Here is a 26,595-nt window from a genome sequence, read left to right on the forward strand (position 1 = left end):
CACCCTGGTGCAAGTAAAATCATCCAAGTTTTGTTTTAGTGTCCAGGAAGTTCTGGGTGGTTACAAAAGCCTCTCACTTAGTGGTAGCTTTCATATCAGTTGGACTTGGTGAGCCTAAGGATCTTTTCCAACTTGACTGTTTCTGCGATTCTGTATGTGGCAGTCACATAACAATCCCAGTCAGGCAGCAGCACTCCAACGTGGACACTAAATGAAGTATCTGAGAAAGAGTTGCTATCCAAAAATACAACTTTATTGAAGAAATACAACTTTGATGAAACACTCATTGAAAACCCAACACTAGTGTGAACTGGGTCTTAAACACATTTTTAAAAGGAGCTGCACAAAGAGGAGAGAGGGCAGGTTATTTCAACCAATCTTCTCTGACAATCTGCTCAGAGAGACTGGGTCAGGATGCCAATACCACATCAGTGCACAGAAAACATTTGTTAGCAAGTCCCAGGTGAAGCATCGCAAGAACAGCTACAATCAATCTCCACACTCCTATTTGACAAAAAGTAGTTCCCAACACATTCCTTTATACAATACAAAGATGTATTTGTCCAATGAAATCACGTGAAGCTCCCCATGAGCAAAGTTTCTTCCAGGGCAATTAAGCAGTCATAAAGACATACTTGAAAGCAGCTGTCAAACATGTCACTTATTTCCTCTCTTAGCTCCTTCAGGAGAGGCACTGTGGACTTACCATCCGCATTCAAAATTCTCTCCAGAATTTTACTCCAGAAATCACTGTTGACAGCCCTAAAACAGAGAGCAGCTCTCAAACTGTGTGCAAGGTTTCCATTTAATAGTCTCACTCGCATGACTGAAAGAAAACACTATGACTGCATTACATTTAGACCCATGGGTCTCTTTCTCTTTTGAGTTGTAACTAGGGAGACTGTTTCACAGCTCTATCAAAACCGCTATTTTTAGTTACCACTTCTAGCATACCTGACCATAAGCCACAGCACTTTCAAAATTCAAGGAGATAGCACTCTTTGGTTCAAAGTTGGTAGGTTCCTTTCATGGAAAAGGGCTACAGCTAAACTTTATTCCCTCATTTGCAAGTTAAGATCACAGGTCAATATTAAAGGAAAGCTGCAAGAGAAAGAGTGGTTTACAGCCAGCTTTACTTTTTCTCCCTGCCTTCCAACTGCAGAGTTCTCACACAGATAACATTTCAAAGAATTAATAGTAGCAAATCACAGTAGCCAATCCCCCCCACACACAGATATACCCACACGACATGAATAAAAAGGTTAAGTGACTCATTAAGTCTTAGAACACTTCTGTCAGAGCTAACCCTTTGTTCTTCAGTCTTGCACTGAAGTCCATGGAACACACAGCTGCTGACTACTGAAACAGTTTTCTCCTTAAAGTCAGGAGTCACATTAGCTTCAGAACAAATTATCTGCCTCTGCTTTCTGCAAGTGACTCACAGAACAGCAGCAGGCACAGTCTCAGAAAGAACCTGCCTGTGCTATTACACTAATAGGAACTCTTGTGTTTTCTACAATATTGAGGTCATACAGAGTCCAACCAAGAAAAATATGCAAGACTTGGAGCACTTCCTTCATGGACTTAGACACAGCACAGCAAAGGAGGCTACCCTAAACACTCAAGCAGCTTCTATACCTTACTTCAGATAAACCTGCAGAGATGAGGTTTCCTACAACAGTGAGAATAGAAAAGCTGAAACTCTTTCTGGAACAGAAGAGCCTCCAAATTCGTTCCTTAGTAGCAGTTAACTTGCAGAAACTCCCTTCCCTGAAAAGCTGGTTGTCAATCTTGTAGGAATGCTCAAAGGTGAAAAAAGAAACCTGAATTCACCTTCTGCTTTGACAGAAGTCTTGACCACAACACTGGCCTCAGTGCTTTGCACTCATTCTGTCATCTTTGAAGTGGTTTCTCTTTTACTGACTGCCATTGGCCTTTGAGAAATCTTGTGCTTTCCCTACTACTTCAGTGTCTTGCTGAACTGGTAGTAAAGTTAGTGGCTCTGCCAGTTGTTCTACTACCTTAAAATTTGTTTAATACTTCAAAACCAGCACTTTTCAAAAAGCTTTCCCAAGATCATTCCCTTGGTCTGGGCACTAAAGCCACACCTCAAATCCAAGGTTCAGTTTCAAGCCTCTCCAAGAACAACATTGAAGGGCTGAAGTAGGTCCAGAGAAGGGCAAAGCAGCTGGTGAAGGGTCTGGAGCAGATGTGGTGAGAAGCAGCTGACAGACCTGGGGTTGTTCAGCCTGGAGAAAGGGAGGGTGAAGTAAGACCTGTCTCTCTACAACTCCGTAACAGGAGGTTGGAGTGAGGCAGAGATAGGACTCTTTTCCCAAGGAAGAAACAATAGGACAAGAGGAAAATGGCCTTGACTTGCCCCAGAATAGATTTAGGTTAGACATGAGGAACAATTTCTCCCCTTTGAGGGTTTTCAAGCCCTCGACCATTCTGCTTAGGGCAGTGGAGTCATCACCCCTGGAATGGCTTCAAAAACATACAGATGTGGTGCTGAGGGACATGGTTCAGTGGTGACTTGGCAGTTCAGGTTAATAGTTGGACTCAATCTTTGCAGTCTTTTCCAACCCTAACAATTCTGTGATTTTCTATGGAGCAGAAGTGACATGCCCAGTAAAGAAGTGCTTTTCTCTGTACATAGCTTCAGAAGATGAGATGTTTTTTCAAGGCCTACGTGCAGCAAACTAGAAAGTATAAGTACTGCATGTTGCTAGGGAACTAACTGGACAATTCCTGAACGGCAGCAGGTTTCCTTGAGCAATGGTTCTTCCAGAAGTATATCCACAGTGTAGCTGCTGTGGATCCTGCTGTCAAGGTCTGTCAGGAGCAGAAAGATCTGGAAAATCTTATAGAATACCAAGGCAGAAAATACTGCAGGATGTGACTAGCAAAAGGAACAAGTGTTTGGTCTAAGAACAAAGGGCAGATGAAGCTAGTCTTGTAGCTAAAGCATGTGGCTGAGAGGAAGGAATTAGTGCCTGAGGACAAACAGCAGCTTCCAAAACAAGACTCACTTAATCCATCTTAAGTTTTAGTTTTAAATGCTTTTCTGTATGTCCACATACACTGTTCCTACAACTCTTAGAGACAGACCCCTGGTATGAGTGTCTTAGCCTTCCAATATAGCCTAGAAGGAAAATAGCAGAAAACCAAAATAACCATGTAGAATCTTTTTTCTCCCTCCTCAGCACCCATTCACAAACTTCTCCTAGGCTGGTCTACCAAGTGACAAGAGAGGTCTGGAGGGACGAAAAAGCAAAGTCATCTGAAGTGGACTTGGGCTTGTATTCAACCTTCAAATTGACTCCTACATAGGAAACAATCTAGGTAGCTTCAAAGTGTCATTCTGCACAGAAGTCAGGTTTCAAGCAACAACAGCACCAAGCTGTGTTCTAATCTTTGAAGATGGTACTACTAAAAAAAAGGTGAAGAGAGTGACAAGTCCATTCTACCTCAGTAGCCTCCTCTCTGCAACAGGACTTACTTGGATGTACTTTGGTTGACTTTCCAAAGGGAGTTCTCTTGATAAACCTGGATGTGATCCCCAAACAACAGCAAATGGATTATATCTGCAATCCCAACCAAGTCAACCTGCAATCACAAACCACAAAGTTTAGCTTCTGCCACTTCCTGCAATCCAATGCAGCTCTCAGTTGGTATTTTGACACATTTAAATCCGAATTGATTTTTGAGCAAGATCTTCCAGAATCCTGCTAAGCAAGAACAGCTTCAAAAAGTAAACAGTTCTGGTTTTACTGAAGGTTGCTCAATAAATACAGTAATCACAGGCACTTGACTTCACTTAATACCAAAGATTTTATCAGAAGACAAATTCTTCTCATTATTTACCATGAATTTCCACAGTTTGCAAAATATAACTTAAGTAATTTTGATAATAACTTGAAAAAAGATCTAAGGAAAACACACAACCTAAGATGTCCTGAGACTCACCTGGTATGGAAGAGAACTCTTTGCCAGAAGCTGTTGTCCATGAGCAGTCTGAGCTATGGGAAATCCATTCAGCAAACCTACTTGAGACTGCAGTCTCAAATCCAGGCTGTGAGAGAAGTCCACTATCTTCAGAACTGTTGACATCTTACTATTAGCAAAGGAATCACACATCCTGGGCAGAGCAAGCAGAGGAAACATAAGGCACCTAAAAAACTTGTTTTTAAAACTGACTTGTAACAGCGCAGTGAAAGTGTCTTAGCTGTGCTAATGCTGCCCTCTGATGGTCAGCTTCAGAACTACTCCCGAAAATACCACTCCCGGGGATTTTCAGGAATTCGCATTGGTGGGGAACCAGCTGGCAGTTTGAAGCTTAGAGAAAACAGACTAGTTTAGTACTTCTCACGGTTGCCTGAAACACTTGGAAGGGGAGAACAGATTATACATATAGCACTTCTCCCTCTCCTTCAAGATCTCAGAGAAAAATTGCTTCACCACCTTCACCCATCTATGTATTAGGAAGGAACAAATGAAAGGGCAGTCAAGAGTGGCTGCTGTGGTGACAGTGCAGTGCCAAGCCAAACAGATCACACTGCTCACTAATGTTCTTACATAACTGTGTGCTAGGAGCAGATTTTGTAGTGTATACCATAGACTTGGCCTGAGACAGTTTTTGTTATCTGAAAACAACAAAAACAAACAAACAAAAAATCAAACCCACTTATCTAAACTTTTTGGCAGTTTAGTCATGGAATCACAGAATAATTTGTGTTGGAAGGGACCTTCAAGATTCCAGCACCCTGCCATGGGCAGAGACACCTTCCACTAGAACAAGTTGATCAAGATCTTGTCCAGCCTGGCTTTGAATACCTCCAGGGAGGGGTTTAGTTCACTTTGTATTCAGCACAGAAATCCAGCCAGAGATATCCAAGTCCAACAAGCCTTCAAATTAGGATGCATGCACTCTAAAGTGCAAGATACCATTGGAGGTGCAAAGAAAAGGGTAAGATCACATATGTGCACTACTGAAGTTTCATAAATCAACTACATAAGTTACATATAAAGAAATTCCCAATAAAATACTGGGGCTGTGCATAAGATGACTAGGCTCAAAATAATTCTAAACAGCTATTTTTAAGCTATCAGTGAAGATTAACAGCACCAGTGAATTTCATCTAATGGAATCACATCTGAATCATCAGGCATTCCAAAGTTCCCATCTTCCCACACTTATTTCATGGATCACTTTCCAAGGAATGTGTGACTGTTAATATAATATGGGAAAGAGCCTAAAGAAAAACTAGATCTGTGCATTAGTTCTGAGATGGACTGCAGTGGAGGCTAAGCAACCAGTTTCACAAGTGTTTGGATATAACAGTCTCATCCACTCATTGGGTTTCAGATATGCAAAGCCAGAAGGCAAATTATTTACCAATATCCAGTTGCTGCCCAGTATGTTCCTCATGTAGAAACTTGAGAGCACAGGCAACAGCAAAACTCCTTTGGTTCATGTTTTACAACATCATATACTACTTATATAGAAATAAAGGAAAGTTTATTCCTAACTGAAGGGTCAAAGGGTTGTCACTGGTTTCAGAATAGCCTAAAAAAAGCTGGACTGCAATACCAGTATCCTGGCTAAAGAAAGGACATCATAAATTGCAATACTGCTTAGGAGTTTATCTGCTGGAAAACACCTCCATGGGGAAGAATCTTGGGGTCCTGGTAGACAATAAGTTCTCCATGGGACAGCAATGTGCCCCTGTAGCCTAGGAAGCCAATGGAATCCAGAAAGACATGAAAGAAAATGTGGCCAATAGGTCAAAGCAAGTTCTTAACCCCCTCTGCTCTGGGAAGACCATATCTGGAATATTGTGTCCAGTTCTGGACTCCCCAGTTCAAGATGGACTTGAATAATCTAGAGTGTCAAACAGAGGCCACAACAATGAAGGGACTGAAGTGTCTGATGAGGAAAGGATGAGAGTTCTGGGGTTTTTCAGCCTGAAGAACAAAAGGCTGAAAGGGGGGCTTATTAATGTTTTATAAGTATCTGAAGAGTGGGTGTCACTAAGGTGCCAAGTTCTTTCCAGTGGTGTCCTATGATAGGCCAAGGGGCACAAAAATGGAATCTAGGAAGTTCCACCTCAACATGAGGAGAAACTTCTTGGCAGTGAGGGTGCTGGAGCCCTGGAGCAGGCTGCCCAGAGAGGCAGTAGAGTCTTCAGCTCTGGAGACTTGCAAGACCTACCTTGATACACTCCTCTGACCTGCCCTAGGTGCCCCTGCTTTGGCAGGGGGGTTGGACTCCATCTCTACAGGTCATTTCCAACCCCTACCATTCGATGATTCCATGGAACACACAAGAGCTATATCTGTAAGTGTTACACATCCTCCTGTAGGCAAGAGACACCAACCTGTTTCTCAGAAAGAACACCTCTGGCCTCAGATCTCCATGGACAATCTCTGCTTTGTGGAGTTTCTCTACCACACCAAGAAGATCAAAAACAAACAGCAGAATAGCTTCTTCCCTCATGGGCTTGCAGACACGAATAACATCCTGAAAACAGGGAATAAGCTTGGATCTATATGACATTCTACCTTAGGTTAGTACATTTATACCACATCTTTCCCCCCCCAACATCTGTGCAGAGGTAACAGTCTAAATTCAACATAATCAGACATTGCCCATCATCATCCCAGCCAGAACTCAAAAGAACCATAAGGTCTTATGAGACACTATTATCCAGGAGGAGGAGAATGAGCTGAAGACTGAAACAGCTGTTGAATTTGTCTGCTAGCTTACACAACAATTCAAAGTGCACTTGCAAGACTTCATTTAGGATGGAAATCCTCTGGCAAGATACTCAGTACTATGACCCTGCCACAGCAAACAAACTCACTGCAAGATGCCAAGTTAAAGAGGTTTAGAGATGCAAACCTTCTGATGGTTCCTGGCTCAAGTCATTTGCTACTCATGAATAAAAATGTGAGACATTTAAAAGTTTGCCTCCAAGAGGCACATGATCTACAAATGAGAAACCAGCCAGGATAGATACTTCTCATTTGGGTAGAGAGAAAACCCAGAGGATCTGAATTGCTTAGTGAAGCTGTCTTCAGCAGTGAGCATCATTACAAGCTGCAGTAGTGGTGCCTATGCAGGAGGAGCTCATGTCTTCTACAAGATTTCTTAGTACTGACCTCAAGTGTGAAGCAGTTGATGTCACTGTGCAGAAGGGCACAACCATCCTGATACAAGAAGCAGCTGCAATTCTTACTGAAACTTTGGTCAAAGTCAGCATTCAAACGCTCCTGTAACTCAAGTGTGACATAAAAATCCCAAGGCACAGGGTGAGAAGACACCTACAAAAAGGGACAGCAGTGGAACACTTATTTTGGGGATAAAGGGAAAACTGGTCATCTTCATAGTCTTCTCATCCTTTGTTTCTCCCTCCCCCACACTTTACCAAGGAAGACATTTCCCACAGGCAGAAACTTTTAATCTGTATCAACAAAGAGGATTTGAAGCAGTAAATATCATGCAGGGAATTTAAAGATTAGGAACCAAACTTACATTTTAATCTATACATTGGAGGCTTCTTGTATACCAACCATCAAATGTGTTACCTTTATGACAAATCCCTTCATACTCAGCAGGGAACTATCTGGAAAATCAGCTGGAGTGGCAAAAAACATCTTGTACTCTTCATTGGTCCAGTACTCCCTTTTGATACAGAAGGTCTGACTTCCTGTTATGAAGGACATGGAGCTGTTAGAATGGGGTCAGGGGACACCACAAAGATGATCAGTGGGCTGGACCAACACTGATCCATGAGGACATAAGAGTTTGAGTTGTTCAACCTGGAGAAGAGAATGCTCCAGGAATTAGAGCAGCCTTCCAATACCAGTGGGGATACAATACAGCTGGAGAGGAGCTTTGTACTTGGGTATGGAGCAGCACATAGAATTCTATGATTCCATAAGAAGCTGGATTTAGATTAGACATTAGGAAGACATTCTTCCCCACAAGGGTGGTGAGGCACTAGAACAGATTGCCCAGAACAGCTGTGGAAACACCAAGCCTGGAAGTGTTCAAAGCTAGGTTGGATGGGGCCTTGAGCAACCTGCTTTAGTAGGTGTCCCTGACTTTGGAACAAGATGATCATCTTTAGAGGTCACTTCCACAGAATCTCAGACTGGGTTGGAAGTTTCTTCTGAGAGCTGTGACAGCAAACATACCCAAGGTGTTCAAGGTACTCCCCAGCTACACAAAACCCGTTAAGAGTGGACAGGAAGTCTATTTCAAACCAGTCAGAACTTAAACCAGATCTCTTGCTGTAGGGTCTCTGGCACACCTACCAAGCTCGATGTCCTCCTTCACCCCCATGGCAGGCAGAGAGCCAGCCTTCAAATGAAAACACGGAGCAGCAGTCACCAGCGCCGGCAGAGGATCTAACAGCTTTCTGCGCTGTTCAGCGCTCCACGAGAGCCGAGTTACATCACCTAGAAAGACAAACAGAAACAGGGGAGCTAAAGCTATGTGGTGAGTCCCTGGAGGCTTTCAAAGCCTTGAAGATGTGATGCTGAGGGACATGGTTTAGTGGTGACCTGGCAATGCTGGGTTAATGCTTGGACTCAAATTATCTTCAACGTGTGTCCCAGTTTGGGCCACGAGCTTAGCCAGTTCTAGAGGATAGAAGTGCCTCTTACCCCTGTCTGGGAGCAAGAATGAGGACACTGCACACTGATTGGAACTTTTAAAGAGAAATTCTATTCACAAGAGCATATAGACAAAAGGCAACCAAGCAGATTAAGTATAAAATCCACTACACCCAAATCAGCCTTCTGGAATCCTCCACCTCTTTCACCCTCAGTCAGCCTGAGGGTAGGCTGAAACTGCCCTCCCCTTCCCCTCAGCAGCTCAGTTCCCTGCCAGCTGGCTTGCCCAAGAACCAGGAGATAAGAGGGCACTCTTCTCAGGGAAGAAAGAGGAAGCAAGGAAGGCAGAGAAGAGAGGGGAGAGAGATCAAGTCAGGCACTATCCTTCAAGCTGTGACACTGGAAAAGGAATGGAATAACAATATTACAACACCCTGGGTTGAGCAGGTGCAACCCCCTGGTGGGGGGGCTCAGTCCCGATGGTTAAGGGGAACCTAGCATCCCTCAAACTAACACAAGGTGTTCTCCAATCAAAATGATTCTGTGATTGTATCTGTCAATAAGTAAGCTGGATGTTGAAGTTCATCTGTACAAAACCAAGATAGCCTGAGATGCATTAATCTCATATGATGCAGAGTAAAATACAGCAGAACTAGGTGGCTTCTACTGAAGTCCTCTCCCAAAAAACTATGACTACTAACCTTTTCAGGCTTTTTACTAGTGATTGTATGACATCAAGTTTTCACAGTGCAAAGGTAAGAATCAGCATATCATTTCCTTTATATATATACTTCAACTCTCCATAGATACCTTAGCTATATATATATTACAGTAAGAGATTACTTCAGAAATCATTCTGTGAAAGCAGATGCAGGAAATGTTGGGGGTGGAAAGTTAAAATAGGTGTTCTGATATTTTACTGAGATGTACTACTATATTTTATAGAAGTAAACTGACAGATCTCTGAAGTAATTTTTCTGCTCTGTGTAGCATCAGAAGTCCTCACCAGAATTACTACACCCAGGCTGGGAAACAAGGAACAGGAACAATCAGAAGTTGAAGGGGGCACCACTGAAACATCTGAACAAAACACCTTGTTTTTCTGAAGAGAATCTGCAAAGACTTCATCTTGCTCTAAAGACAGTTCTTAAGGTAAAACAGCAAGTGCTGACCTATTGAAAATATTTTGTGCCAACACCCTTGTCCTGTTTTCATTCCAGGTCTTAAGTGTACTTAATCATAAAACAGTCTGCAGACAATCACTATTCTCTAAAGCAGATGTACTAAGAAGTTTCAGGGACACAATTCTAATTAAGAGATCATAAATCAAATGCAAAAAGCAGTTAAAGCAGATTGAACACCGTGAAAGCCATCATTCAACACAAATCTAGTTCTACAGGCCTAACACTGAAGGCTTTCTGTGACCATTCCTGTTCTAACTAACATAAATCTTTGTAACAGAAAGAAACAAAGGCCAGGAAAAATATTGGAAGTAGCAGTATTTTTCTTTCAGTTGGAGTAAGAAACCTGCTGTACAGCAGCCCCAGTAGCTTTCAGCAAAGCAAATTTAAAACCAAACACAGAACTGTTTCTGCTGGAAGAAAACTCTACACCTTTCACTAGATTTCAAATCTATATTCTTTTGTAATGTGGCACTTACCAGCACATCATGACACAGAAAGATTCAAGTGAGAAAAAAAATATACCAAAACAAAACAAGCCTGTCTTAGCAAGCTCTCACCACCATCCAGTTGAAAGTGTTTCCTTTCAGAATGACCTCTACATACTCCCTCCTTTGACTACCTAAAATAACATCACCTTAATGGTTGCACCTTTTAGATACTGACAAGCAGGGTATGCTGTACACCTCACTATTACTCCAAGCTTAGTCACAAGGCTAAGTGGCAAATAGACAAAGCTGAGGACAATCAAGGCAGTACAGAAAAAGCACAACAAATTAGGAATATCTGTATATTATTTGTTGTGAGTGAAACCCAAGCCTAGTACTAACCAGTAATATTTTCACTGATACCTCCGGAATCAGCAGGCAAGCTCTGGGCAAGTTCCAGTTTCTCAGGGATAGGCAGGTATTTAATGGTGGATATTTGTGTAACAGATGTAAGAGAAGATCCTGAAGAGACAGAAGAACCTGTCGAGTGAGTATCTTCCAGGCTTGCTTCCATGATGGGGCTGTAAATAAAGCCAGCAACTATTCAGACTTTCAGAAGATAGAAGGACTAGATAATGCCAGCCTAGTGACTATGAAAGCGCTCTGGGCATTCCCAGGCTGCTTGAAGTTACTAAAGTCCTTTCCCAGCCTTGGTGGAAAGTAAATAGTTATGTCAGAGCTTCGTTTTGGTCTCAATGATTATTTATGCTCAGAATCTTAGTCTACAGATGAATTTTATCTTCACTCACATTAAACAGCTGTTACAAAAGTAGACACTGATTCTTACAGTCACAGAATGTTAGGGGTTGGAGGGGACCTCTAGAGGTTATTCTGTCCAACTCTCCACATGACCAAAATTCAGGCCTAACATAAAGCACAGGAAGGTTAGATGAAAAATAACTTTGTTTTCCTTCCCAATTAAAACCACCATGGTTTTGTCAAGTCAGCAAACACCAGCACAGCAGAGATGTTTACATGCCAACAGCCAGCAAATCCAACTCGGTTCTAAACGAAAAAAACCCATGCAACAGATGTTTTTAATTGACAAAGATAACAGGAGGTTGTCAGTGTTCTACCCAATTTCTCTCCTCCACAGAAGAAATCTAAGCCATAATCATCAGATGCATTTTCTGTACTAAAAATAACTACAGAAACATAAGAGTATAAAAGCAACTGGTGATTCTACTTTTAATCTCTGCCTATAAATACAGAGTGTTTATTCATTTCTTCACAAGTCATTTGGTAGAATCATAGAATCAACCAGTTTGGAAGAGACCTCCAAGCTCATCCAGTCCAACTTAGCTCCCAGACCATGCCAATCAGCTACACCATGGCACTAAGTGCCTCATCCAGTCTTTTCTTGAGCACTCTCAGGGACAGTGACTCCACCACCTCCCTGGGCAGCCCATTCCAATGGCAAATCACTCTCTCTGAAGAGCTTCTGCCTAACATCCAGCCTACTACCTCCCTGGCACAACTTGAGACTGTGTCCTCTTGTTCTGCTTCTGGTTGCTTGGGAGAAGAGACCAACCCCCACCTGGCTGCAGCCTCCCTTCAGGTAGTTGTAGACAGCAATGAGGTCTGCCCTGAGCCTCCTCTTCTCCAGGCTGTACACCCAAAACTCCCTCACCTTTCCTCTTAAGGCTGTGTTCCAGGCCCCTCACCAGCTTTGTTGCCCTGCTCTGGACACATTCCAGTATATCAACACCTCTGAAATTGAGGGGCCCAAAACTGGACACAGCACTCAAGGTGTGGCCTGACCAGTGTTGAGTACAGGGGCAGAATAACCTCTCTTGTCCTACTGGCCACACTGTTCCTGACACAGGCCAGGTTGCTGTTGGCTCTCTTGGCCACCTGGACACTCTATAAAAGCATGGAGTCCTGCAACACTAATGCTGAAAAGCCAAGTGGGCTTGCTATTACATCTTAAGTCTCAGGCAAAACAGACCCTGAACTAGAAAAAGGACTGTCTTCTGACGAGAGCAGAATGTACTGGAAAGTTTCCTTCAGCAGCACAATAGTAACCCCACAGTCCACACAAGACAGAAAAAAGGGATTAAGATGCTTTGTTGTTAGTTACCTCAGCTTATTCACACAGAGAGCTTCACTGTACTCAGAAACTGGAGTGACCTCACTCAGAGGTGCACTCACAGGTTCTGGGTTGTCTTCCTTCAGGTCGCTCTGTGAAAGAGGAGTTGGGACTCTCTGAGCTGCTACCCCATGAAAGGGTGTCGAGGCCAGATGGGCAGCCCTAACAAAGTCACATGTGTCTTCTAGGTTGGCACAAAAGCTTTGGTTCTTGTAGGAGCCAGTCACTATTGCATCTTCAGTCAAAGGTTCAGCTGCATTCAGCTCTCCCTGAAAAGAGAAGAGTGCAAAGCCTATAGATTTTCTGTCACATTGTTTTATTTAAAACCTGGATGTTTTACTCCTTTCTTCCACTCTGCCACCTTCCAATATTAATCAGACAGACTTCATGTACTCTACTTCTATTGCTCATTCAAATTGACTATTTCAGTTCTAACTGCAACATAAATGCAGATTTGTTACCCTCTAGATTGCTGCAAAGCTGCCATGAACTGTTAAAGGCTATGTAGTGTCTACCACCCCAGAACTGCACTGCAGTTCACTTATAACTACACCATTCAAGTGGTTACTAAAAAGTTGGCCACTGAAGACACAGAACACTTACAGCAGAATTGTGCTATTACTGAGACCAGCTCTAGAACCGAGATCAGCACAACACTTAACCCTAGGAATTCTTAAGGCCTATGGCAGCATGCAGCAGCTACACCCTTTGGTAAAACAGCAACTCCCACCTCTATTAAAAGCTTTCCAAACATCTACAGAGCTGCCATAAAGACACAAGATCTTAGGGTCTGAGGGAGACAAGCACATGGTACTTTGGGTGAGAAACACAGGAGCTGAAGTACTTGTTTATTTACATGGCAAGTACAAGGCTGGAACCAGGAGGCAGCATTAGGGAGCACAGCTCTTCAGTGCACAAACTTTGTAAACTCTCAGTGTAACTAATCCTGGCCACTCAGTGGCTGATGTGGAAGGCTTCTTACCATCATCTTTATCAACCACCTTAAAGCCTAACAAAAACATGGAAATTGCAGTGTAATCTCAACACTCCCCAATTCAAGTGTTATTTCCACAGCAGAAAGATCTTCAGAATCTTTGCTTATCAAGCATTCTGTGAGTCCAGCCAAGTCTCACTCAGGACCTTCTTTGCTGTTTTTTCCCTGGCAGGAAATACATTAAGAGGTAAATAGCTTTCCTTACAGAGGCTTCTGGTGGGATGTTTTCCTTTGCAGTAAGAGATTCTGAAGGTTTACGAACAGCGAGAGGCCGACGGGCGCCTTCCCTTGTGTGATCTGCAGGACAACTTAGATAAGGTCACATTACTTTAAGTATTTATCAGAGCAGCTTCTCATCTTGCACAGCAATTCTCCTCTTCAAACTTCAAGTCCACTAACAACTTTAATCTACCACCTGGTGCCACAGAACTACCAGTACACTGTCCCACATACATCTCTCCAGACAGAAAATAGTTTATGTAGCAGCTTAAATAGTTCTAGGTTGGGAAGGAATAACAGATGAGACCTTAGAGCTGCGTTTCAATATCTAAAGGGGACCTACAGGAAGGCTGGGAAGGGACTGTTTAAGAAGGGCTTGTAGCAATAGGATGAGGGGCAGCTGTTTGAAATTGGAGAAGGGGAGATACAGGCTGAACACCAGGAGGAAGCTTGCCACAATGAGGGTGGTGAGACACTGTAACAGGTTGCCCAGAGATGGTTGAAGCCACATCCATAGAAATATTCAAGGTGAAACTTGCTGGGGCCCTTAACAACCTGCTCAAGTTGGAGATGTCCCTGCTGACTACAGGGGGGTTGGACAAGATGATCTTTGAGGGTCCCTTTCAACTTAGTGCATTCTGGGTAATTCCATGAGAATATTTCCTCACCGTGGACTTCCCAGAGCAATGAAATGAAAAAGATGTAAGCTTACACAAAAAACTCCATCCCACATCCTTACAAGTGACAATAGCATTTCAGCTACTACAGAAAGTGATTGATCCTTCAGCTTCCCCTGCCTCTAAAATTTAAGTCTACCTTATATTCTGATTTTCTGAAGTAGAGGATTCATCAAATATGGTGAAAGACTTCTCAGGACCAGGTGGGATAAAGAGAGCTACATCTGTAAAGAAAAGCCAAGAGGTTCTATTATACCAACAGTTTTTCTACAACAATGCTACTAAACTAATTTCAGTTAATTACTTTTAATATAGTTTGTGAGAGTCTGTGTTAAATGTTTTAAGGTGAGAAAGCAACAACTTTTACCACCACATTACATTTGCTAGCTTACTGTTTTTAGAATATACTTCAGAATGGGTACCTTTTTTCTCAAGTCTGGCCTCCTTTTTCTGACCCTCCAAGTTTAAAAACACATCATCACTTTGTGTATCTGAGTACTCTTCAGGAGACTGGATAACCTCTGTTAACAGCAACAGTGGTCAATTTAGGTCACAAAAATTTATTCAGCCAAGGTCTTTCTCAACAACACCATTCAATACATAATTTCTGCTTGTACTCCACTACCAAATCCCCTGAGAAAAAAAGAGCGCCTAACATTAGCATTAGACTTCTACTTGAAAGTGCTGTAAAATATTGGTAGTTCTCAGAGCCTCAGTCTTTTGCTGAGTACAGTTGAAGGCACCACTAGCACATTCTCAGCCCTCTAAACCACCTAGATTTTGGATTTAGTTTGTTGCAGTCTTGCTACTGATGTAGAATAATACTTTCCTCTCACGGTAAGAAATTGAAACACTTACCCTCAGAAGGAGATGGTTTATGTAGCTGAATGTCTTCAAAGACCTGAACTTCACTGTGAAAAAGACAAACTTGGGTTTTATACTTCACAGACCTTCACAAAACCTAAGTCCGTTCTGTATGAAGAGCAAGCCAAGCTGATGTGCTAGGAGTTGTGATCCCTCAAACTAAATGAAACTATACTAAGGCAGATTGCAGACCTAGGAGTAGTTACACATTACTAGATACTCCCAGAAGTTCCCATTGCTGATACAAAAACCCTGCATTACCTTTTAATCTGGGACTGTTTGTCCTCAACTTCTGTTGCACTGGAAGGAGTAAGTCTTTGCAGTCCCAAAGGCAGTGAAAAAGCTTCTGGCTGTAGGAACAAAACCAGCATTGGAATCACCCCATACAATGAATGTTCCAAGAACATTCTGATAAATGGTTGAAGCCCTGATGGACTAATAGCTGTCCTTAGCTATTTTCATTTGTATTTAATTTACTTGCATGAAAAAAAGCCCATTGTTACTGCTCAGAGTAGTTAAAATGCATAAGTTCCTTCCTGGCAACAATATTTGTAAGCTGAGTAACTTAGTGGAAGTTAAAGTGTTGTGAATTTGGTATATTTCAGTATGTAAATTTACTAAGGCACTGTTTTGGAAATGGGGAAAGGTGAAAGAGACAAACTTATTTTATTAACACACCAGATGTGTGCTGGGAAAAGCTTTGAAATAATGAACTTCTTGCTAGCTATTTGCAACCTGTAAGAAAAGCATTTGTGCTTCAGACACTCTACTCAAGACTGATCTGCATAGAAAAGTTTCTGGCCTTTAAAAGAGCATACTGCCTATAAAACTTTAAGATGAATCAGCTATGGTTTTGTGTACTTGTCTTGGCTGGGATAAAGTTAAATTTTCTCCACAGCAGCTGGTGTGGTGCATGTTTGAAACTTTTGACCCAGTGTTGATAAAGCACTGCTGCATGCTCAGGTGCACAGCTTTTGGGTTTCTTGAACCATCCTTATCTCAACCCATGAGCTGTTTACACTCTCACCCTTCCAAATATCTCCCCATCCCAGTGAGAGGGAGCGAGCTGCTATGTGGTGCTTAGTTGCCTGGTAGAGTGAACTCGCACTGCTCTGCAACCCTTCACTTCTTGCTCCAGTTTCAGCTCCCTTTCTAGCCTCCTTTTGCCCTAGAAATTCTTGATGTGAAAAAGAAACCACACATGAATAGAGCTTTGAAGAAAGCCCCTTCAGTATTTGGCATATCCTTACTTCAAAAAATAGTGTTTACCTCAGCATAAGGTAACTTCATACTTGGAAAGGAACAGTACAAACCCTGGAAGTTTTTGATATGGCTTGGGGACCAGTTGGGAAGAAGAAGAGAAATATTTCTGTGAGCATTTACTGACTAGGTCATGTCTACACACAAGAGTACAAAAAGAGGTTTAACAAGTGTTAGCCAAAGAGAAGCACATTAGATATTGCTCCTCCCTTGGTGTTGTTACTTAAAACAGCTATTTGTAAACAAGCAGTTAAAAAGAGGACAACACCTCTTCACGTAGTGGCTGCAATTCAATTATTCCTTTCAACTTCTTCTCCATCTCATCAATTTTCCTCTGTATTTCCTCCTTCTTCTGTGCTAGGGCTCGCATCTCCTCTGAGGAAGAAGAGCTTGTAAGGCACAAGGCATATTTCACATGCAATCTGTGACTAAAGCATAAATTATTTTGAAATAGGCTAAAATATCTGGTCTTCTCTCCCTCTTTCACAGCTGACACAAAGATGCCAGATTTGTTACTTTATACCTCAGACCCATTAAATAACTCCAGCACAAACACTCCAAGACAAAAAGAAAAACAGCTGTAATAACAGGGAGCTGAGGATAATTTTGAGACCCTGAAACAGGTTTTCCCCTCACTGGAGGTGTTGAAAGCTATATTGGATGAGGCCTTAAGCACCCTGGTATAGTGGAAGGTGTCCCTACCCATGACAGGAGGTTGGAACTAGATCTCTCTGGTCTCTTCCACCCAAACCATTCAATGATTCCATTTCTTTTATGTCATCAGAAAGATCAGACATGATGTGGCCTGGGGCACCCTGACCTAGCTGGAGGTGTCCCTGCTCACAACAGGGAGGGTTGGACAAGATGACCTTGGAGGGTTCCTCCCAACCCAATGCAATCTGTGAATCCCATTTTGCAGCAGCATACCTTCAGCTTTCAGTTTTGTTTTCTTTCTGTAGATTTCAGCTCTGATCTCTTCAAAAGAGAATTCATCAACTCCAGCATAAACTTTCTCTTTGCAGTACATCACCACCTCTTTCTTTTCTTGAATATCCTGCTGCTGATTTTGCACTCTCTGGAGTGGGTCCTCCTCTTTCTCAGGTTTGCGAGCACTCAAGACATGGTTTATGCTGGGTTCAATTTTGCAAGGAGTCCTGGAAAAAACATGGTGTTAAAACTGATTCTGTGTGCTTTGCTGTAACACAGAAAAACACAGGAGAGAATACAGCCTTTCTCAGAGTCTAGAATGAAAACACTTGGTTTGGTTGATAAAGCAAAATAGACAGTTGGAATGATAGCACAAAGTCTCAGCTCAGCCACAAAACCCAACCAAATCCAAACAGAAGTGTTTATAAGGTGCCATCAGGAGCAAATAAAATTCTTATGTTCTGAACTGCTGTGTGTTCTGGAGTAAGGGGTCTTTACTTAAGTGCCACTGAGGAGCCCCACAGCAAAGTTTCTCCTCATCTTCAGATGGAACCTCCTGGGCTCCAGTTTGTGCCTGTTGCCCCTTGTCCTGCCACTGGGAACCACTGACAAGGGGCATCCTCTTGCTCCTCACAGGCACTTTAGCAGTTGCTGAGTGCTGACAAGGTCCTATCTCAGGCTGCTCTTCTCCAGGCTAAACAGCCCCAGGGCTTGTGGGAATGCAATGCAAGTCAGAATAGCACCAAGCAGTGTATAAGCATTTGACTTCCATTCCCACAGCTTCAGGATGCCTCCCACGGGGAAGGAAAGAGTGGGACACCTGGCTAAGGGGAAAAATAAGGCATATGTAAAAGACTGGGCTGTACTTGTAATGGGTAGGGATGTGTTCTATGCACGAGACTATATAAACTGAGTCAGAATGAACAATAAAGGTCTCTAGTGGGATTCACTTTGAATTGTATGGGATCTGTGTCATCCCTCACCAGCAAGGGCTCTCAGCCTTTCCTCCTCACAGAGATGCTACAAGCCCCTCAGTATTTTTGTAGTCCTACTCATAGCTAACTCAGAGCCAAGGAAGCCATCTGTAATAGCAAATATGCCTCTCCACTCCTCTTTTAGGAAGAGCTGACATGTTCTGCAGCTATCAGTAGCCCCAGAGGAAAGTTCAGTAGCTCTGCAGAATGAAGCATCCTCCTCTACTCTTGGCCTTCTAAGTGAGCCCATCTCCAAAGACTGATCATTTCAAGGAGTACTGCATGAGCAGAGAGGTCATTTCAGGCAAAGCAGCACAGTGCTCCATAACCTCAGCAACGCTGTTGGCATGGAAACTTTGATAGCTTGGCTCAGAATAAAACTCCAGCTAGGAAAGAGCTGAGAGCTCCCAACAGAGGAAAACAGTAGCAAGCCTCAGTTCAGGGCTGCTTTCTTAGCAAACATCATCCTGAGAGGTAATAGTGTTTATGTAAACATGCTGAGCTAAGCTAGTCTATTAATTAGCATCTGTAAACACAATCTAGGCTCTCACATAAGGAGCAGCAAGTCAAACACCTCCTATGTCCTTCCACATCCTGCACTGAAGCTTACATCTCAAACTAAAGCTTCCAGGTTGCCCGACTGTTAGGTTTTGGGAGATCTAGAGGCTTGGCTACTTGACCAAAGGAGTCAGAATGTGATGAAGCAGTTTCAATAACTCCACATGCCATCCCCATGTCAAACCTGAAGGAAGACTCACATGATTTGCTGCTGAGCTGACTCATCCACGTACAGGGTGAAACTGGGCTGTGGATAGGACACTTCTACAGCAGAACCTGTCCCACTGCGAGGACGCTAAGGAAGGAAAGGTGAAGTCAACAGTTGAAAGATTCATCTTCAGACCCTACATGCCTCCAGATCTTCATTTTTCCAGTATTTGGCTCATTGGTGTTTGTTATTTAAAAAAAAATGTTAAACATCATGGACTGGCCCAAGATTAATTCTACTGTAATACATAAAGCACTGTAACAGGCTGCCCAAGGAGGTAGAAGATTCATCATCCCTTGAGCTGTTCAAGAAACAGGTGGACATGGTACTTGGGGCCATGGTGGTGTTACACTGAACTCCATCTTGGAGGCATTTTCCAACCCAAATGATTCTATGATTCAATGATCAATAGTTACAGATCATCAGCTGAGTGATAGCACCTGCAATCCTGCATGTCCTCAGCTGTACCTAGTTTCAGTTGTTCTGCAGGAGTGGTAATCCAGCTGGGTGTTCTCGTTGCCTTCCTTGCATATTCTCCACAAAACCCATAGTCCTCATTTTTCAGCCAAGACCGTCCCAATTTAATGACAGGATTCATTCTGCTGTCCCATCAAGAACCTCCAAGAGGCCATTCCAACACCACAAAAAACCTTTAAACTGCTTGAGAAGTCCATTAGTGAAGAGAAGACTGAAGGAACTTAGTCTAGCAACATGCTACTCATCTGCTTACTTGAAATTGCCTATAACTCTTCAGCAGAAAGCTACACGGTGGGGATTCCCTACACCAAATTCTCTTTTCCATCAGTTTCCAACCTTTTCCCCTTGCCATCTTTACTGTGCAGCTTTTAATATCTGACAGTTCACAAAAGATTATGCTTTCACTATAAGACACCAAAACAAGCACCATGCTCCAGTGAAGGTGAACTAAGCATCCTCCACTCTAACTTGCACCTTTGTTCTTCAGTCCAACAAATTTCATGAGAAGTGGGAACAGTGAGAATGCTAAGGGCAGAGATTAAAATACAGAAGCACTTAGGCACCAGAATGAACACTGAGCAACCCAAAGGAAACAAACTCATTTGACATGAGTAGCTCTTCCTCATTCTGAATTCAATCAGATTTACTGGACTTCTCCATTCACTTAATCAAATTGCTTTTGATCTGGCAAGCATTGTTCCATGAGTTTCTGTGAATTTCAATCCATTCCCTTCCCTCACTTCACCCTGGTTCATGTTTCTATTTTTCAAGTATAACAACTTCTATATTGAGAACTCTATAAAATATTTTTATCACCTGCTTACTCTCTATTCTCACCTTCTAATCTACAAAGAGCAGGAGAACACCAGGGGTTATTTAAGCACCTATGAAAAACTCAATTTCACAGGATCCATTTCCTTCAGCTAATGTCTGGGATAACTTCTAACAGCACAAACACCTGCAGCACTGCTGCCCCTTCTCATGCCTCCAACGTGAGTTTATAGCATTAGGACCTACTTACTGCCATCCTTTTTTCACCTACTGGCAAGCTTCCCTACCCCATCAGGATAAATATTCCAGTGATATAGCAGTTTTTCAGTTCCTTTTATCTCCAGTCTTCTGTTTCCCTCCCATGTACTTCAAAACAGACTTGCAAAACCTGTGCCTGCCTTACTTCAATAAGATGGGCAATAAGTTCTCCTCTTAGGTTGTGTGATCTCTTTTTAACTCTTGCTTCTCTTTCTTACAAGTTTAACTGAGGCTTGACTTCTTTCCCTTTCTTTGGATAGTGCTTTTCTTTGAGTCCTTTTCTGCCATCCAGTTTGGCCATCTATACCCATTTTTCTGGTTAGATAAAATTACTGTTTCTTGGCTTAAGAATTCTGGAAGCTTTTTGAAGTTATTCAAACACTATCAGCCTGATAAACATGACTAGGATAAGCACAGCCAGAGACTTCAGGCAGAAGCAGGAAGATCTGTAGTTACAAACTGACACAAACTCCAAGCAAGGAGAACAGGTATGACTCTTGTTTCAGAAGTTACTAGCTTACATACACTTTCCTTCTTGTCCACCCCAGTTTAGGAGTCCTCTTTTCAACCCACCCAGCTCAGGGCTCCTTACCCTGCCAGAGTTCCATGGCCCTGCACGTAGCTCATTCTCCTTGGCCCTTGGAACTGGAGGTGCTGCCCACGGCTGTGGTGCAATCACAGGAATCTCAGGTCCAGAAGCTGAATTTTCATCAAACACAGCAAAACCAGGATTATTTGGAAGCTGACAAGAACTTAGAGCCTGGGAGCTTCTGGTGTGGTTGACAGCTGTAAGAGAAAGGATTTACACAAATTCACTTCTAATTATCATGTGCAAGTACAAACTGCACAACAGAAAGAATCAGCTCCTCCAATAATAAGGTGTGGTGTAAACAGCTCAACATACATTTCAGTGCATCTCCTACACGGCTAACTGGGGCTTTCATGTTTCTCTTGCCCCTGCCTTTCAGATCCACCAAGGAGCTTCTCTGGGGCTCTGCAGTTTCCAGAAGATCCACGTCCTTATCAGGGCTTGCCTCAAGCCCCAGCAACGTCTGCCGAGAAACACGGGTCTGAAACTGCCTAAGGAAGATGGAGGAGAAGTTAGAGTAAACTTCACTGTACCAGGCACCCACTGAAGCACTAAGACTACTCCAAGTCCTTCCCTCCAGCTGGAAGCTTACCGGTGGTGGGACTGGAGTCTGTCCAAAGGCTCGGCCTTGCGCTGAAGACCTTCCTGAAATACTAGATCTGCCTTCTTAAAACTTTCTCTAGCCTCAAGTACTTCTGCCCAGGTGATGTAGAGCAGTGCCAGCGTTGTGCCAATCTCCTGGCTATGTAGGTAACTGTATACATCCAAGGGCTCATTACAATAATTTGCCTGAAACAACCAAATTATCAGTTTTAGAATAGGTAAATCAGTTCAGGAAGCTAAACCTGGAAAGAGGCTGTTTGAAGACAGGGAATAACAAGAACTACAACAATGGAAAGATGGGGCAAGACCAAAAGAGTTCAGTTTTGCTTAAACATAAGGTGCAGACTCAAGACAGCTGGATGTAAAAATAAGTGGTAGGACAGACATAACATCTAAAAATATATCTTTAAATTACTTTTCTCCTTAAACTAACAATCAAGCTCCATTCATCTCAGCAAACTCTTCCAAGGCAAAATGTAGGGCGTTTGTAGTTGTCCAAAGTGAACGACCCTAAAAAAAGGCCTGAAGATCCTACTGAAAATGTGAAGACCAGGCAAGGGGTTTGCAGAGAGATATTTCTGTTATAAAACCTAGGGACTCTATGTTAACGATAATCAGCTTCTCAATGCTTGTCATGTCATTTACACACAGATAAAATGCAGCACCCAAGACATATTCACCAAACACTCACAAACTTGAGCCAGAGGTTAAGAAAGCGAGGATCTTTGTAGTATCTCTGTTGTTCATGCAGGGCTTTCACTGCTCTTTCCAGGATTGCAGCAAGATTGCTCTCCTTTCCGCCCTGGGGGAAGGTTTGCTCTGTCCACTTGATATACCTGGAATATATCCAAAGAAATTAGTTCTCAAGACATAAGGAGATTTAGGGTGAAAAAAGGAAAAGAAGTGTATGAGTATTGTGCAGGAACCCAAAAGGAGTAGCCAAAAATGTTTAGATGCTTTTCACATCTAGGAGCCCCAGAGGTTGATGAACAAGAGGGCATTTTGTTATACCTCAAATCATGCAAGAAAGGATGGGAGCAAAGATGACAAAATGCTGTTATCTTTTAAGTGGATGAAAAAGGCAGCTGGGGAGAAAGCCTCCTGTCAAAGATAAAGCAGTGGGCTTCAAGCAGAGGAAGGATTGCCACCATCTGGCTCACACTGTGGCTAAGGTTCCTCTTCACAGCCTGGTCTGTCAGTTTGTATTTCAGCTCACTGTGGTGGGACCAGCTGGATTGGCCCACCATATTTTCATAATTCTCATGAACACCACCACAGCATATTATTTAAAAAACATTATAGAATTTCTCTTTTAATCATCCTCTTACTGGTTTTCTTGCCAAGCTTTCACAAGAATATTGGACCTTTCATACCTCCTTCTGTAATGGAAGGAAACTTACCGGTCCCAGACATCCAGTGGGTCATCACCAGAGTAGAATCGGATTTCTGATTCAAATTCCCTGAAGAAAAACAAAATGGTAAAAATGAGAGTTTATAACTGTAAAGATGCTTTCTACACTATAAACTAAGACCTCCCTTCCCACTCACATCATTTTATAGGCCCATTAAAAAAAAAAAAAGCAAAGGCTTGTTGGCACATACTGAGCTTCTACTGACAAAAGAATCCAAACAGCAAGTAGTCCTAAATGCCTGGAGAAGAGCATAGAGAGACTCACAGAATCATCATAGAACAGTTGGGGTTGGAAGGGACCTTAAAGATCACCTAGCTCCAAGCCTCTGCTATGGGCAGGGGCACCTCCTACTAAGCCTCAAGCCCCCATCCAATCTGGCTTTGTTATTGACATGGGTTACTAAGTTTCTTTTATGCTCTTTTTCACGTCTGTGAGGTGCTTGAGAGTGTCCAGAGAAGGGCGACGAGGCTGGTGAGAGGCCTCGAGCACAAGCCCTACGAGGAGAGGCTTAGGGAGCTGGGGTTGTTTAGCCTGGAGAAGAGGAGGCTCAGGGGTGACCTTATTGCTGTCTACAACTACCTGAAGGGTGGTTGTGGCCAGGAGGAGGTTGCTCTCTTCTCTCAGGTGGCCAGCTCCAGAACAAGAGGACACAGCCGCAGGCTGCGCCAGGGGAAATTTCGGCTCGAGGTGAAGAGAAAGTTCTTCACTGAGAGAGTCATTGGGCACTGGAATGGGCTGCCTGGGGAGGTGGTGGAGTCGTTGTCCCTGGGGCAGTTCAAGGCAAGGTTGGATGTGGCACTTGGTGCCATGGTCTAGCCTTGGGCACTGTGGTAAAGGGTTGGACTTGATGATCTGTGAGGTCTCTTCCAACCTTGGTGATACTGTGATACTGTGATACTGTTAACACAGATACACAGAGACAGAAAAAATGCTGAGGAAGCAGAAAGATGAAGGGAATGCATCAGAAGGTTGCTTACTGTTTTTTGAGCTGAAGAGCAGTGTGGGTAGAGGTCTCCTGCTGAGCCAGGGCTTCCTGAAGCGTGGCCATGACCCGTCCCTGACGGAGGGGCTGCACATTCTCTTTGCGCAGCTCCCACTCATTGTTGCAGTCCTCGGACATGGCAGCCTCTCCCTTCAAAACCTGCCGTAACAACATAAACACAGTAACTCGTTCATTAGGTCAGATACTAACCTGAAATGTCACAGAAGGAAAAAGTTTTGGATACTGAGGACGGTGACATCCCGACCCAGTTTGCTCAAAGGTGGGAGATGCCCCATCTCTGGAACCACTCCAGGTCGTGCTGTTTGGAGCCCTGAGCAGTCGGCTCTAGTTGCAGATGCCTCGGCTGGGTGAGCTTTAGAGGTACTTTCCCAGTCTGGGATTCCACGGTTCGTTAGCTGTCCCACCACACTGCAACCGCAAGCACCGTGTAAGTCCCAAACCCTCGGGCACGTAACTGCCCTCCACTAGGCTCATAGGAAACGGACCACGCACTTGTCTCAGCGAGGCGATGCTAGCACGGCAGACTAAAGATTAAGCTCTTCCCTTCCGACCTGTGTGCTCGCTCACTCCCGTCCTTCCTTTCCCCACGCTGCTGTCCTCTCCGAGGCTGGCCGAAGGGGGAGCCTCGGCAACAACTCAGGCCAAGTCAAACCCCTGCGGTTCTCCACCTAAGAGCAACCGTAGCGGGCTGCTATTACAGGCGAGTCCCACCGCTCTGCGGAGACAGGAGGTCCAGGGGGACCGAGGAGCGCGGCGCAGACTTCTCTGGAAGCGATCAGACACACACGCCCCACACGTTCCTCCCCCGGCTGCTACCGAGTGGGAGAAGAAACCGTTTGCTACAACGGCCCTAAACGGACAGTTCGTCCGCAGGTCGCCTCCCCCGGATGCTCTTGCCACACGCCGGTGCGAGACACTCCGCGCCCTACCCTGGAAGCTGCCGAAGAAAGCAAGCCGCTGCCGCCCCAACTCACCGCCGCATGCACCAGGCGCAGGGGTTCGGCCGCCGCCGCCCCAACTCACCGCCGCATGCACCAGGCGCAGGGGTTCGGCCGCCGCCGCCCCAGCTCACCGCCACATTCACCAGGCGCAGGGGTTCGGCCGCCGTAACAGCAGCGCCGCCTCGGCCCTCTTCAAATTCAAACGCTCCGTCCCCATTGGCCGCCCGCCTCACCACGCCCCGCCCCCTGGGTCCGCCCCCTGCCCGACATGCCGCGCACCGGGGCATCATGGGAGTTGTAGTTCCCGCCGCCGCTCCTCTGCCCCCGGGGATCCATCAACCACAGAACCGCCTAGCTGGAAAAGACCTGGGAAAGACTTGACAACTCCCTGCACGCCGTGTCCCTGAGCCCAAACGGCTTTCAAACACCTCCTCCACTGAATACATTGGGCTGGAAGGGACCCTCAAAGCTTGTCTTGTCCAACCCCCCAGCAGTCAACAGAGGCATTTCCAACTCGAGCAGGCTGCTCAGGGCCGCAGCAAGTCTCATCTTGAATGTCTCCAGGGACAGGGCCTCGACCACATCCCTAGGCAACCTGTTCCACTGTCTCACCGCCTTCACTGTGAAGAACTTCCTCCTGATGTGCAACCCAAATCTACCCTGCCCTAGTTCCAAACCAGTTTTCCAGTCACTCTGCCCCAGGCCTGAAGCACTGCATGGGGCTGTTCTTACCCGAGTGCAGGACTGCTCTGCTTCAGTGCCAGAGCACCATGCTGCAGTGAGAGACCACTATTTCCTTCTCTGTTCTCAGTGACATGGCACAGGCCTGTCCTCAGCAATCTCATGATCAGAGGACTGGAGCACTTCTACAAACACAGGCTGAAAGACTGGGGCCTGTTCAGCCTGGAGAGGAGAAGGCTCCAGGGTGACCTTATAACTACTTTTCAATGGGAAGGCTTGGCAGGACTGTTTAGAAGGGCCTGTGGTGACAGGAAGGTGGGCAATGGTTTGAATCTGGAGCAGGGGAGGTTTAGGCTGGACATAAGGAGGAAATTCTTTCTAATGACAGTGGCAAAATACTGGAACAGGTTGCCCAGGGATGCGGTTGATACCCTGTCCCTGGAGACATGAGCAGCCTGATCAAGTGGAAGGTGTCTCTGTTCGCTGCAGAGGGGATGGACAAACAAGCCTTTGAGGATCCCCTCCAACCTGATGCTATCCATAAATCTGTAATAAGATAGCTAAGTGCTTTACAGGTCCCCATGCCAATTTCAAGGTGTTCTTCACCACTAGCTTGTGTTCTTGCAGGCTTACTGAAACCTTTTGGATCACTGCAACTATTCTCTGGTTCTGCTATCTTGCTCAAGCTATGTAGAATAAAAGACAAGATGTGTTTGCTGTCCACGTGATGGCACTACTGGAACACACTTCTCCCTTTCTGGGTGCTGCAGTTGAAGTTTTGTCTCCACAAGCATGAACT

At 44.2% G+C, this 26,595-nt stretch overlaps 1 protein-coding gene across 3 annotated transcripts; it reads right to left on the reverse strand.

The window, feature by feature from the left end:
* Positions 1–231: 231 nt before the first annotated feature.
* On the reverse strand, positions 232–25,263 carry BUB1B (BUB1 mitotic checkpoint serine/threonine kinase B). 3 transcript variants are annotated; one of them, XM_064163578.1, is made up of 24 exons: positions 25,198–25,263; positions 24,149–24,312; positions 23,160–23,219; positions 22,451–22,595; positions 21,749–21,945; positions 21,472–21,647; positions 21,160–21,353; positions 19,054–19,148; positions 17,322–17,548; positions 16,663–16,769; positions 15,396–15,484; positions 15,129–15,181; positions 14,693–14,791; positions 14,410–14,494; positions 13,580–13,682; positions 12,372–12,649; positions 10,655–10,812; positions 8,323–8,466; positions 7,591–7,712; positions 7,165–7,326; positions 6,381–6,523; positions 3,970–4,141; positions 3,503–3,609; positions 232–762 (listed from the first exon to the last, which is right to left on the reverse strand). In XM_064163578.1, the coding sequence occupies exons 2-24, from the start codon at positions 24,289–24,291 to the stop codon at positions 573–575; spliced, it is 3,249 nt and encodes a 1,082-aa protein (XP_064019648.1). In that variant the 5' UTR covers positions 24,292–24,312; positions 25,198–25,263; the 3' UTR covers positions 232–572. The 3 variants fall into 3 exon arrangements, with proteins under 3 accessions (XP_064019648.1, XP_064019646.1, XP_064019647.1); XM_064163576.1 differs by having other exon boundaries at positions 10,634–10,812; XM_064163577.1 differs by lacking the exon at positions 25,198–25,263 and adding an exon at positions 25,149–25,177 and having other exon boundaries at positions 10,634–10,812.
* Positions 25,264–26,595: the final 1,332 nt, after the last annotated feature.

The sequence above is a fragment of the Pogoniulus pusillus genome, chromosome 24, assembly GCF_015220805.1.
Source record: "Pogoniulus pusillus isolate bPogPus1 chromosome 24, bPogPus1.pri, whole genome shotgun sequence".
Classification (NCBI taxonomy): Eukaryota; Metazoa; Chordata; class Aves; order Piciformes; family Lybiidae; genus Pogoniulus; species Pogoniulus pusillus.

Excerpts from the sequence above, each read along its gene's own strand:
- BUB1B (XM_064163576.1), bottom strand. The coding sequence starts at position 24,291 with ATGTCCGAGGACTGCAACAATGAGTGGGAGCTGCGCAAAGAGAATGTG. Across the intron at positions 15,485-16,662 it reads TGCAGCCACTACGTGAAGAG|CCAGAAGCTTTTTCACTGCC; the intron begins GTGTTGTCCTCT and ends TTGTTCCTACAG. Across the intron at positions 13,683-14,409 it reads TCAGAAAATCAGAATATAAG|TTGTCCTGCAGATCACACAA; the intron begins GTAGACTTAAAT and ends ACCTTATCTAAG.